Source organism: Primulina eburnea, chromosome 2 (assembly GCF_022965805.1).
Source record: "Primulina eburnea isolate SZY01 chromosome 2, ASM2296580v1, whole genome shotgun sequence".
Classification (NCBI taxonomy): domain Eukaryota; kingdom Viridiplantae; phylum Streptophyta; class Magnoliopsida; order Lamiales; family Gesneriaceae; genus Primulina; species Primulina eburnea.
The window spans coordinates 6,323,190-6,335,820 of NC_133102.1; the positions used below are offsets into that span (position 1 = coordinate 6,323,190).

Consider the following 12,631-nt stretch of genomic DNA (forward strand, 5'->3'; position numbering starts at 1 on the left):
TATATATCCCTCCAACGTATCGTTCTGCCAAGCTCGGCTTCACTTTCTTTCCGTTATTGTTCATTCATTCCCTTTTCTTCTTTTCATTTGATTTCAAGAAGAAGATGGGAGGAATGGATTTACCACAACAAGTACAAGGGGAAACAATGAATCATCATGTCCAAAATGGAAAGAATATAAATTCTCCAGAAAATAGAGAAACAGATCGTACGGAACAGGATACGGCAGCGTTGGAGGATCGGATATCTGGTGGCGATGATCGCGGAGCCATAGTCAATGGTGATGAAGATCGAGATTCTTTAAATCTCGAAGACCCATTGGATTCTCGAGTTCCCCAGGAGATGATCCGACCCGATTCACGGCTGCCCAAGCCAGAAGCTCCGCCAGGGATTGACGCTTTGTATCCTCAACCGTTGATGGAGCGGTCCCGCTCCTTGCCGGAGACGCTCGACACGCAGGCGTTGGCCATCGGGAAATTCATTCGCGACAAGAGCAACAGTTTCTCGGCAGCGATTACGAAGCGCATATCGTCTTTGAAGAGCGGGGAGGAAGACGATGACGGGAAGGTTAACGTGACAGAATTCAATTTGGTGGGGTTAAAAGTTATCAAGAAACTGAAGGAAAATAAAACGGAGCTAAAGGGAAGAATAAGCTTCTTCTCCCGATCGAATTGCAGGGATTGCACCGCTGTCCGCTCCTTCCTCCGTGAGAGGAACCTAAACTTCGCCGAAATCAACGTAGACGTATACCCCGGGAGGGAGAAGGAGTTGAGGGAGAGGACCGGCGGTTTATCGGTGCCTCAGATATTCTTTAACGAGAAACTGATCGGTGGGTTGGTAGCGCTGAATTCGTTGAGGAATGGTGGGATGCTGGACAAGAAACTGGAGGAGATATTGAGTGTGAAATGCCCAGATGATGCTCCGGCGGCGCCTGTATATGGGTTTGACGAGGACGCGGAGGAGGAAGAATCTCCGGTGGACGAGATGGCGGTGACTGTGAGAGTCGTGCGGCAGAGGGTCCCTATTCAAGATCGTTTCGTGAAGATGAAATTCGTGAAGAATTGCTTCTGTGGTGCGGAGCTTGTGGAGGCACTCATACACCACTTGGATTGTGGTCGCAAGAAGGTACACTTTTTTCTAATTTTTAAATTTAATTTAATAACTAATTTTGATAGCATATTATTCTGCTTCTTTCAAAAATTTTAATCTTTTTTTTTCTTGAATTTTTTGAGTAAATTATTTGAATCTGTCCATAACGGTAAATTTGAGTATATTTTGTTAAAAAAAAAATCAAGTCTTTTACATCATTCATGCAAGTTTAATAAAAAAAAATGTATTATTTTTTAATATAGACGGTGATTTGTTTTAACGTGTATTCGAATCCACGTCTTTTTTTATAGAACAATTTTATGTCATTAGGCCATAGATTATTGGCAACAAAACTCATTTCAATGAAGTGGGATTTATGCTTATATGACATTAACCTTCTATTTTAGTTCTTACTATTGCTTGAATGTTGTTAAAGATTTGATCTTTTTGCACAAAATATACTCATACTTCAATGATTGTGTCTAATGCTTGTCTTTTAATTAAAACCCTTTGTAGTAAAGTAATATTTCATTTTTAATTTATAATTTAAGTAATTTTTTTTACTTATTCCTAATTAAGCTATATAATTGTTAAATCAATTTTTTTTCTTCTCTTCACTTTAGTTTGAATTTTAAATGTTTTAAAAAGCATTTCATTAAATTATTGTACATAAATTTATACATGCTTATCCACTGTTTTATACACGCAAGTGTGTCAGTAAAATACTAACATATATATTAAAATATTATTAAAATATAGTTTTCTTTTATGAAAGATGGGTCCAATTTGTTACGAGTTTGTTTGTATTTAATTCTGTTATAATTTGGTTGAAAAGGAAAAAGTCGATAGTTTGAAGTCGTTTACCAAATTGGATTCTTCTTTAAATTATATTGTTTATTACTAGAACAATGCAAATATAATATAATGTAAAACAAATCAAACATTTTTTCATAAAAATAGTTTGTTCAATGTGATTTATCTGAGTAATGTAGTTTCCAGATATGATTTACAGACTATATCGTAAAAAATAAGTGTATATATATACACTTTGGCTAAAACCGAAGGCAAAAACTTGTGTGAGACGGTCTCACGGGTCAAATTTTATGAGACGGATCTTTATTTGGGTAATCCATGAAATAGTATTGTTTTTTATGCTAAGAGTACTACTTTTTATAGTGAATATGGGTAGGGTTGGCCCGTCTCACAGATTAAGATCCGTGAGACGGTCTCACATGAGACCTACTCAAAACCGAAAACTTTGAGAATAAGTGTCATGATTAATGCCTATATGCCATAAATATTTCTTGATCTCCTTTATCTTTATTTTTAATTCATGGAATTTTTTTTCTTTATTCCAGTGACATCATTATCGATTTAAACATATATATATATATAATGTATGTATACGATTATTTATGGGTTTTTTTTTTAAATCTGATTTTGAATGGTTATTGGTACAAAAAATATTTAGGAAAAAAATGTGACTAACAATTCAATGTAGAGAAAAAGGGTTCAAGGACTTCATTCTTTGTAATAATGAGTCACATTATTACATGGTAATGTTAATGAGATTTGGGTTGGTCTGAATCCACTATGGAATGTGTCCTAGCTCCACTTGGAGAAATTGGACTTTTTTCCCCTACTATATATAGAATTCAAGCAATAATTTAATGACAATTAAGGCGAGATTTTGTACGTGTTTTTTGGGTATACTACGACTAAAGAAAATTCAAACGAGAAGTCAGACTCAAAACACCGATGGGTTCGAATTCAACTTTAAATTTATGACGTGGAATAATTTTTTAAGTAGGCCTTAATTGCGTCAGGGGGTACGTACACGTAAGCACTACGCAATTTGCTAGTTGACTTTGGTACATAAGATTTTTTACTGATAAAAAATGGGCTATTTGTGTAAATATATTTTGGAAAAAAAGATTATTTGGACATGCGAAAATCTTATATTTGGATCATTAAAACTTGAATTAACAAGAATCAATCACCCTCAGAATCAAAACTGTCCATCTTTCCACATTTTCGTGTTATTTTTCCACTAAATGGTTCATACTTTGTGCTTATTGACTACTCGTTAGGCCATTGAGATTGGGAAGCAGCTTGCAAGAAAGCATTTCATTCACCACGTTTTCGGGTAAGAACATACGCACGTTTAAGATCGCGGGATCTTTCGTTAAGAGGTTGCTTTTGATGTGATGATGCATATGTGTAGGGAGAACACATTTGAGGATGGGAACCACCTCTATCGGTTCCTTGAACACGAACCCTTCATACCGAAATGCCACAATTTCCGAGGCTCGGTTAGTGACTCGGAGCCTAAGGCTGCTGCTGACTTGAGCCAGAGGCTCATCTGGGTAATGTCAGCTATACTCGAGTCCTATGCATCTGATGATCGACGCCATCTTGATTACGTTGGCATCAGCAACAGCGAAGAATTTAGGAGATATGTGAATCTAGTGGAAGATCTTCAGAGAGTGAATCTAACGACTCTTTCTGCAGATGAGAAGCTGGCATTCTTTATAAATCTGCACAATGCTATGGCTATTCATGCAGTGATTAGAATTGGCAGTCCCGGGGACATGATCGATCGGAGATCCTTCTTTAACGAATTCATGTACGTAGTTGGGGGCTATGCCTTTTCTTTAAGCTCGATCAAAGATGGCATTCTTCGGAACAACAGAAGACAACCATTCTCATTAATAAAGCCTTTCAGCACCGGAGACCCCCGTTTGGAGGTAATCATAAGATTTTTCGTGTCGACTCTGTAAATAAAAAATAGTGAAAATGAATACCCTTTCAGATTAAACCGAACACAGTATAACTTCTCAATAAAAGAATGAATCAAAACTTTGACACAATCGCAAAAACACACTGTCATTGCTTGTGCTTGGTTCTAAAGTTGGCTGTAAGAGTACTATATATGCATCAAAACTGAAGCATGCAACTATGCTCATGCAGTTGGCATTTCCCAAAGTAAATCACTTAATCCATTTTGGACTGTGCAATGCAACAAGAGGAAGCCCGTCAGTAAAATTCTTCACCCCACGAGGCATTGAGTCCGAATTAAGATACGCAACCAGGGAGTTTTTCCAACGCGACGATGGAATGCAGATAGACCTCGCCAAGAGGGCTGTTCACCTCTCCAGAATCATCAAATGGTAAGTGATAATGATAACATTTTTACATAACAGGATAAAATTTAGCAAGGAAATTGAGGTTTGTTGGTGGTGTGGTTGATTTGCAGGTATAGTGGAGATTTTGGTCAGGACAAAGAAGTGTTGAAGTTCTTAATGGATTACTTGGATGCCAATAAAGCAGGTCTCTTGACACATCTTTTGAGTGATGGAGGCAATATCAATATAGTTTACCTCAAATTTGATTGGTCTTTGAATTCTTGATTCAATATTCATGTTCTCCAAATGCCAGAAAAAAAGAAGAAGAGAAGATATATTTTTTGATGCTGTTGATAAAAAAATTGTGCTATATGTTTTCCATTAATATATGCCACTCTATTCTGGTATGATACAATTCGGCCCAAGTGTTTCATTATTATTCTGAGTCATTACATAATTACACTGGGTGTATTTCACGTTTGGGTAATCTAATATGATATAATTATATATATATATATATAATATTTACAAAATTGTTTTCTCATAATTAAATAAATTAGTGATTCAAATAATTGAAATAAATATGTATATATATATCTTTTGAGTTGGAATAAATAAAATAATAAATTTATTTGACGTAAAATCGTCTTCAAATTTAGAGATTTCAGTCCCCAGGCAACTACTCCCGCCAAATTTGTGAAGAAATCATCCGCCAACGCTACACACACATACAAAACTAAAATGGAAGCAAGTGGCGGAGGCGCTGTTCCGACTGGATGCTACAAGTGCGGCCGCCCTGGACATTGGTCCCGCGATTGTCCTTCCAAACCTGATCCCGCCGACCCATTTGTTCCCAGTTCCAATTCCAACTCCAACTCCAACTCCAATCCCGATCCCAACTCTTCTTTGCATCGCCTGAGGCCATCTGCAGCCGCACAGAAACCTCAGAAAGCGCCAAGGACCAGGCCGAAACTGACTCCGGACCTCCTCCTTTCAGATGCTGGCATTGGACACGTACTCCGCCATTTCCCTCGTGCTGTCAAGTGCCGTGGCCGCGGCTACGAGGTCAAATATTTTATATTAAGTCCTCATTTATCTTTGGCTTTCCAGAAAATCATAAATTTAACCATAGCATAGCGTGTTAAAATAACTTGGTTGGAAATTAAATTGGGATAATTGGTTTTGCACAACTGTTCAGTGAACTAATGAAGCTTTTGCTTTCCATTAATAGTGTTTGCAAGAACCTTTTCAATACATATCCCACCATGTGCAACATAGTTTTCATACACAGATAGTGTTCAATCATTTAATTGGAACTATTTGATAGGTATTTTGAGAAAATTAATTTGAAGGGATGAATTTTTGAGCGAGCCAAGATAAGAGTATTATTTTTCGGAAATTAGACCAAAAGAGTATTTTTAAAACAATTGCACATAATTTTTTTATTGATTATATTTTGTCGGACAACGGTTCTGCATCCTCCACCGCATCTAAGCCAATCTGTGGTGTCTGCCTAGCATTTTAAACTTAGGAAAAAAATCAACCCCAGCTTTGTGGCCTTTTTGGGTCATGTGTTTCAAGAATGCAATTATTTAGTGTAGGTTGATGATCTGGGACACTTGCTTGGACTATATGCTGAATGGCACTCACGTTTGCTTCCCTATTACTCGTTTGATCAATTTATACATAAAGTTGAACAAGTTGGTGCAACAAAACGTGTCAAGGTGAGCACTTCTCCATTCATGTTATTCTAATCCTATAATCGTTTCCATCTTCTATTGATTGCTAGGATATTGGATTGAAATAGAATAGTTGGGATGTACGTGTCATTATTATTAATTGAATTTCCTGGCAGCATTTATCAATCCCAAAATCCATAGAATGCTTGCTAGTTTGTCAAGTAACAGACATGGTCTTTTATGGAAGATCTTGTTATTTTCACTATTTAGTTCACTGTTATGGTTCTTGAATATAAATAATTACCATCGGATGTAGATAAAATCATACCAATAATCAAATTCTTCATTATCTGTAGCATGTTGGTTTGCATCTCGATGTCAGAGTTAAAGGCCCCCGAAGTTGTAAAAAAGGAGTGAAAAATAGCACACACCTTGCAATTTCAGTAGCATGATCTTATTCTGTTCTGACCACTTAGTTTTTATTTGTACAAGTAATTTTTTGCTCTGAATCTCTAAAATGGCTGCGCTTTCATCTTAAGGTTGAGCAAGAATGATTAAGGAACTCTTTTTTTTTTTTTTTTACGTTTTGTTTGATCAATCGATTGGAGGATTGTGTAAGTATCGTTGTCAGAATGATGGATGTAACAATTTTATTTGTGTTTAATTCTTTATTATTCAATTCCTTCAATTAGTTCTGCCTTAGAGATTTAAGGGAGAGGGTTGCAGATGGAGTAGACCCTGCAAAGCTGCATGAGTCAGATCTCGTTAAAGACTCGAGCAATGAACAAGGTGAATCAATAATCACAGTCTGTGTAATCTTGCGCGAAAGAGTTGGTTCAGTAATTACATATTTATAAATGTAAAAAAGGCAACTTATTAAAAGTGATAGGAACATTTTGTATTTGGATGATGGAATTGGTAACATTTATCACATACTGGAATATTGGATGCTCGTACTTTTGACAGCTGAAGCCTCTAGATGAGGTGGCTTTACAACATCAAATCCAAAACTTTAGATGAGTTTGTTCTATGGCATCAGAGCCAAATTAATAGAAAGTATCGTTTCAACTCTAACCACTACTAGAAAGTATCTCTGACCGTTGGATTTTGATGCTTATCCGATTGGTGTTGTCTACTTTCGTAGATACTCAAGGCGATGTAGATGAGACAACTATCTTGAAGGAAAATTCACTGCAAAACAAAAACACAAATAACTGTCAAGATATTCCTGATGGCACCTGGGAAAATGCCACTGAGGTGAGCGTATCAATAATCTGCGTATTTCCTTAATGTTCCTTGTTTGGTTACTTGGCTGACGTCATGAAGAGGAGCTTTAGGTTTTTTTATTTATCAGTCCTCAAGTTTGTTCTTCTGAAAAAAGTGCCAGCAACTCGACAATTTTTCCCTTCCTGTATCTCGAAGTAACAGGTATACCAGCTGAAGTATGTGTTTTTTTGAATCACAGACTACTATTAAAATTCATCTTTGAAGTGGTTGTTTTGTGGTTTTAGGGGCTAGAGTTGATTGCTGTTGATATTTATCATATGCTGCGGATTATTATGGGAATCCTTTATTGTTTAGTTTCTAGTAGAGATGGCACTCATTTAAAAACTTCAGGAGTTCTCCATAGCTCATGATTATTTGTTTTTCCTAAAATGTGTCTACTGCTTGAGAACCTTATAAATTTCTTGTTAACTTGGTTTTACAAGAAAGGTGCCATCATTAACCCAAACAAGCTTAAAATCATTTCTGAAACCGTGCATATTTTCGTCTTTTGTTCACTTTCAAAACAAAAGGTTTGGTACGTAAACAACTTGAAGTGTGGCTTGATTCTACATTTACCACACAATTCAAACATAATCAATATGCAGGAGGCTTCTCATTCTTTGCAAGTAGAAGACGCCACAGCAGATGTACTGGCTAATCAGAGACCTGACAGTAGTGCTGCTAATTCTAATCCATGGAAGATCATCTCGGAGGAACAGAGAGTTCGCATTGAAGCCAACAAGTTGAAAGCGTTAGAGAGAGCTGCTGCTAGAGGCCGCACTTCACACCCTCTTTGTGGCTCGGCTGTTCGGTCTTAATTTTGGAAATGTGATGTATTTTGTCCAATTCGTTACTTGTTTTTATGCGAATCACGTTGCATATAGAATGGCTCCAGCCTCTCAGGGTATATATAATCTATAAGCTTCTGCTTATATATACAGTTGATATTGTAGACTTAAATATGGATTGCTTATATTTTTACAGCCTATTTATGCTTCTTAAAAATGTTACTCCATTCTGTTTTGTAGCATTCACAATTCACCTCTAACTACTAGAGCGACAAGTCTGAGTTTATTTTACTTCTATTTTGGTTAGAGCCTTGGAGGAAAAAAGCGCAATAAGTCTTGTAGTTTTGCAAGGGAAATGACATATTTTGAATAAATCAGTTAATGTTTTTCTATATAACAAGTATTGCATTTCCAACTGAAGGGGCCACCGTAAGCTACGTATTTACTAATCACCCTATCAAAATGGTACTCTTTTCAATCGGCGATACAAAATTTTATTCAAATCCAATTTTAATATATAAATGAAACTCACCCAAAATCAACTTGGCCGGCTAAAGTGGCAACTGTAGCAATCACAAGTAGGACAAAATTTGGAGATTTTCTTTGACTTTGACAATTCCGTGACGACACTACAAAAATCAACACGTTTCTTTTTACCAGAAACAGAAAAAAAAAGTAGTTTTGACTACTGCTGCACAGCATATCTCAAGAATTTGAACATGTCAACTCCCCCAAAATATATACATAATAATAGTTAAACAAGTGAAATGAAAATCTAAAACAGTCATTTAGCTAGATTCATGAATGAAAAGAGCAGAAGCTCTACTGGAACTCAAAAACCATTTTTTCTGTAACATATTCATAACTGTAACACCAACAAAAAATTCAAATTTAGACACATGTCCGGGAGTAACATCTTGCATATTCAGTGTTACTGCGAAAATTATGTACACTGGATTCACAACTTACTCATGATCAAATGGAGAAGATTCGTTGGATATAAGACAACCAGTCTTGCAATAATGCGGTCGAAAGCTAGACGTCGAATCAATGTTGTCGAGCCAAGTCACTAACTGCTGAGTACAAGGCCTTATCCTAGGACTCTCATTCAAACAAAGACAAGCAATCTCAAAAACAGCTAACATTTCCTCTGTGTATTGTTTGTCGTAAATGAATGGATCAAACACTTCAATTTCCCTTTTCTCCCTTTTCATTTGGATCACCCATGAGATTAAATCTCGGTATTCTTTTGGTCTACACATGTCCATGGGTCTCTTGCTGGTTAAAAGCTCCAAAAGAACAACCCCAAAACTATATATATCTCCCTTGTAAGTAGCAACAGAGGCTTGGCTATACTCAGGAGGGATGTAGCCTAGTGTTCCGACAAGATCAGTTGAGACATGGGTGTCATAAGGAAGAATGAGCCTTGCAAGACCAAAATCAGCCAAGTGAGCTTCAAATTTCTCGTTCAAAAGGATGTTGCTTGATTTAATATCTCGGTGAAGGATGCGAGGTTCACAAGATTGGTGCAAGTAAGCAAGGCCCCTTGCTGATCCTTGCGCAATCTGCAACCTGGCTTTCCAATCCAAATAGGGAGGGCCATCATTTTTCTCATGCAACCAATAATCGAGGCTGCCATTCTCCATGTACGAGTATATTAGCAGCCTGTCATTCTTGTACTTGCTATATCCCTGAAGATGAACAAGATTTGGATGCTGAGCTCTGGAAAGAGTATCTATTTCAGCATGAAATTCCCTCTCCATCTGACAAAACTCACCTGAGAGGCGTTTTATCGCCAATTTCCTTCCACAAGGGAGGACGGCCCTATAGACCAAACCGAATCCCCCACAACCAATGATATTGGATTGATCAAAATTATTAGTAGCCTTCAAAAGGTCATCCAGAAAAATTTCTATATCATTCTCGTTCTGACAAAGGATAACAAGACTTGAACCTAAGTCGTCAAAATCCTTCTCATTAGCAAGAGCATCCTCCATTTCTGGATCCACAACTTTTCGCCTTATCCCCCGTAAAATAATGACAAAGGCGATAGCAAGAAAACTAGCAGTTCCTACTCCAATTCCAACAGCCATTGCTATGATAGCACCTCTTGGTCGTTTCTTTGATTTTTCAGGTAGTGTTCTGGAGACTTGGAAACAAGGATGAGAAGCATGTTCACCACACAGCAGTGGGTTCCCTTCAAAGCTTGAGTTGGGAAAGGTACTGAACTGAACTCCAGGGGGAATTGGCCCGGAGAGATCATTGTGAGCAACACTGAACTTGGAGAGAAAGCTAAGGCTACTCAAAGAAGACGGTATTGTTCCGTTTAAATTATTGAAAGACAAATCCAAAGTCTCAAGGCTCCTCATGCTAGACAAACTGCTTGGAATAGTTCCAGATAAATTATTGCATTTCAAATCGAATATATGTAACTCTTTCAGATTACCAAAGTCTGGCCAGATTGGTCCAGTAAGAAAGTTATTGCCGAGTTCCAGGGTGGGAGGAAAGCTCAGGATTTGTTTATAAGGGTACCCTCTGAGACTTGTGTTCTTTTTCACGAAAAATGTAAAATCTGGTGAAGGTTCCTCCAGTGTAATATTACCGTAGATAAGGGTCTGCAGCGTAGTAAGTTCTTTTGGAATGTTCCCCGTAAAAGAGTTGTTCGACAAATCCAAGTAAAACAAAGATGAAAAGTTTCCAAACCAAGATGGTATGGTACCCTCCAAGAGATTCCATGACAAATCCAACAGTTGCAATTTTGTGCAGCCTTTCAACCACTGGGGAATAATACCAGTGAGTCTGCAATTGGCAATAACTAGAGCCCTAAGTCCCGGAAACCGTAGACTAGGATTACTTGGCATTGATTCACCATGAAAATTCAACGTAAGAACTAGAGTGGTCAAGTTCTTGCAATGTTGTAAAATCTCCAGCGCAGCAGTAAGGTTCAAAACACTGGAGTTCGAAAGGGAAAGGTAAGAAAGACTCTGAAAATTCATGAAACTTTCAGGGACCTGCCCCTTGAAGTTAATTTTGGCGAAATTTATGGCTTTCAATCTTGGACAGGCTGGAAGGTTATCAGGGATCTTACCAATAAACTGATTAGTAGCCAAATCAAGTGAAACAAGATTAACCATTGCTGTACAATTGAAATCAATCGTACCGACTAAAGAATTGTTTCTCAAACTAAGAGAAGTAAGAGTTCCTGAACTTGTCAATGAAGTTGGCAGTGTACCATTAAAATAATTAGATTGAGCTGAAAAAGATTTCATATTCAGAAAGTTGTGAAAAACATCTGGAATATTTCCTGAGAACTCATTGAAGGATAAATCCAGGTGAATAAGATTTGAAAGATTACCAATGAGACCACTGAGCTGCCCAGAAAACCGATTTTCTTGAAGAGTTAGGTCTCTCAAATTTGAAAGACCGAACAGGTCTTCAGGCAATATGCCAAAAAGATTATTTGTGGCTACAGTAAAATCCTGCAATGAAGTACAATTCCAAGTCCCAATGGAAGAATCCCTCCGAAATAATTGGCTTCCAAATTCATCACTAAAATCTTGGTTGAATTGCTGCAAATCCCAACAGGAACAGGGCCGGTAATCGAATTTTCAGAAACATCAAGAACCCTGATAGAGGGCAGGTTTATGTCGCCAGGAAACAATCCAGAAATGTGATTATAGCTCAAATCCAAGACTTCTAACACAGGCAAATGGAGCAGTGATCCAGGGATGGGACCTTTAATGAAATTATGAGAAAGATTAAGGGTTCTGAGCTGGTTCAAATTTCCTAAAGATTCGGACAGTTTCCCAGAAATCCTTTTGTTTCCAAGATCCAACTTAACCACCCTACCGGTGATGTTAGGAACATTCAGACCAAAAGATGACGAGGAATTGCAAGTGATACCTGCCCAACTGCAGCAATCGCGTGAAGATGACTTGATGCCCCATCCTTCAACTCCAAACTCCAGGTTATTCGAGAAATCCACTAATGCATCCAAATCATTAGGGTTGCATATCAAGCTCTGAGAATTGAGAATCTTGGCTCGTAAAGAAAAGCCGAAAATTACAAAGATAACATAAAATTTGAGCACAGTCATCTCACAGAAATGGAATAAAAAGGACACAACACCACCCTCGAATCAAGAATCTGTGCTTGCCATTATTTTTCGATCTAAGAACATGCAAGAACTTGGAACCAAAGGAATGATAATGAAAAAGAAGAGCTTTACCACAAATGGGGGGTGGGGTTAGGACATAGGAGGAAGAGAGCAACAATCAGTAGTGCCTGAATTATAAAATAAAAACAATAATAATTACAGTTGGGAGGAAGAACTGATTATCTTTTTGACTTCAAGAACCAACTCGCGGTCCAAATGAGGCAGCTGTAGAATGGTGCGCTGCGGCCTTTTCTTCTCCTCACACTGTGTATATTATATATATATATATATATATATATATATATATATATATATATATATATATATATATATATATATATATATATATATATATATATATATATATATATGTGCTTGGTTCGTTGGTTGGGAAGCGAGTCTTGTTATTAAAAGTAAAACGCATTCACCATTATATTTTGACTGCTGGGTTTAGTTCATTATACGGAATAAAATATATGAATTAATTTGAAAATAAATTAAACATGACTAAGGATGGCAATGAGACGAG

At 37.2% G+C, this 12,631-nt stretch overlaps 3 protein-coding genes across 3 annotated transcripts; 2 read left to right on the forward strand and 1 right to left on the reverse strand.

Moving 5' to 3' along the window:
* Nucleotides 1-10: 10 nt before the first annotated feature.
* On the forward strand, nt 11-4,673 carry LOC140822797 (uncharacterized). Its single transcript, XM_073183690.1, has 5 exons — nt 11-1,124; nt 3,179-3,234; nt 3,313-3,835; nt 4,059-4,258; nt 4,345-4,673. Exons 1-5 carry the CDS (start codon nt 105-107, stop codon nt 4,496-4,498), a joined length of 1,953 nt encoding a protein of 650 aa, XP_073039791.1. The 5' UTR covers nt 11-104; the 3' UTR covers nt 4,499-4,673.
* Nucleotides 4,674-4,876: 203 nt separating this feature from the next.
* LOC140824530 (uncharacterized) lies at nt 4,877-8,007 on the forward strand. The gene is made up of 5 exons (XM_073186110.1): nt 4,877-5,278; nt 5,815-5,937; nt 6,585-6,681; nt 7,037-7,149; nt 7,764-8,007. The coding sequence occupies exons 1-5, from the start codon at nt 4,955-4,957 to the stop codon at nt 7,974-7,976; spliced, it is 870 nt and encodes a 289-aa protein (XP_073042211.1). The 5' UTR covers nt 4,877-4,954; the 3' UTR covers nt 7,977-8,007.
* A 518-nt stretch (nt 8,008-8,525) lies between these two features.
* On the reverse strand, nt 8,526-12,379 carry LOC140822798 (phytosulfokine receptor 1-like). Its single transcript, XM_073183691.1, is given in 2 exon segments — nt 8,526-11,442; nt 11,445-12,379. Coding segments are annotated over 2 exon segments (3,129 nt in total). The 5' UTR covers nt 12,043-12,379; the 3' UTR covers nt 8,526-8,911.
* Between the last annotated feature and the right edge of the window lie 252 nt (nt 12,380-12,631).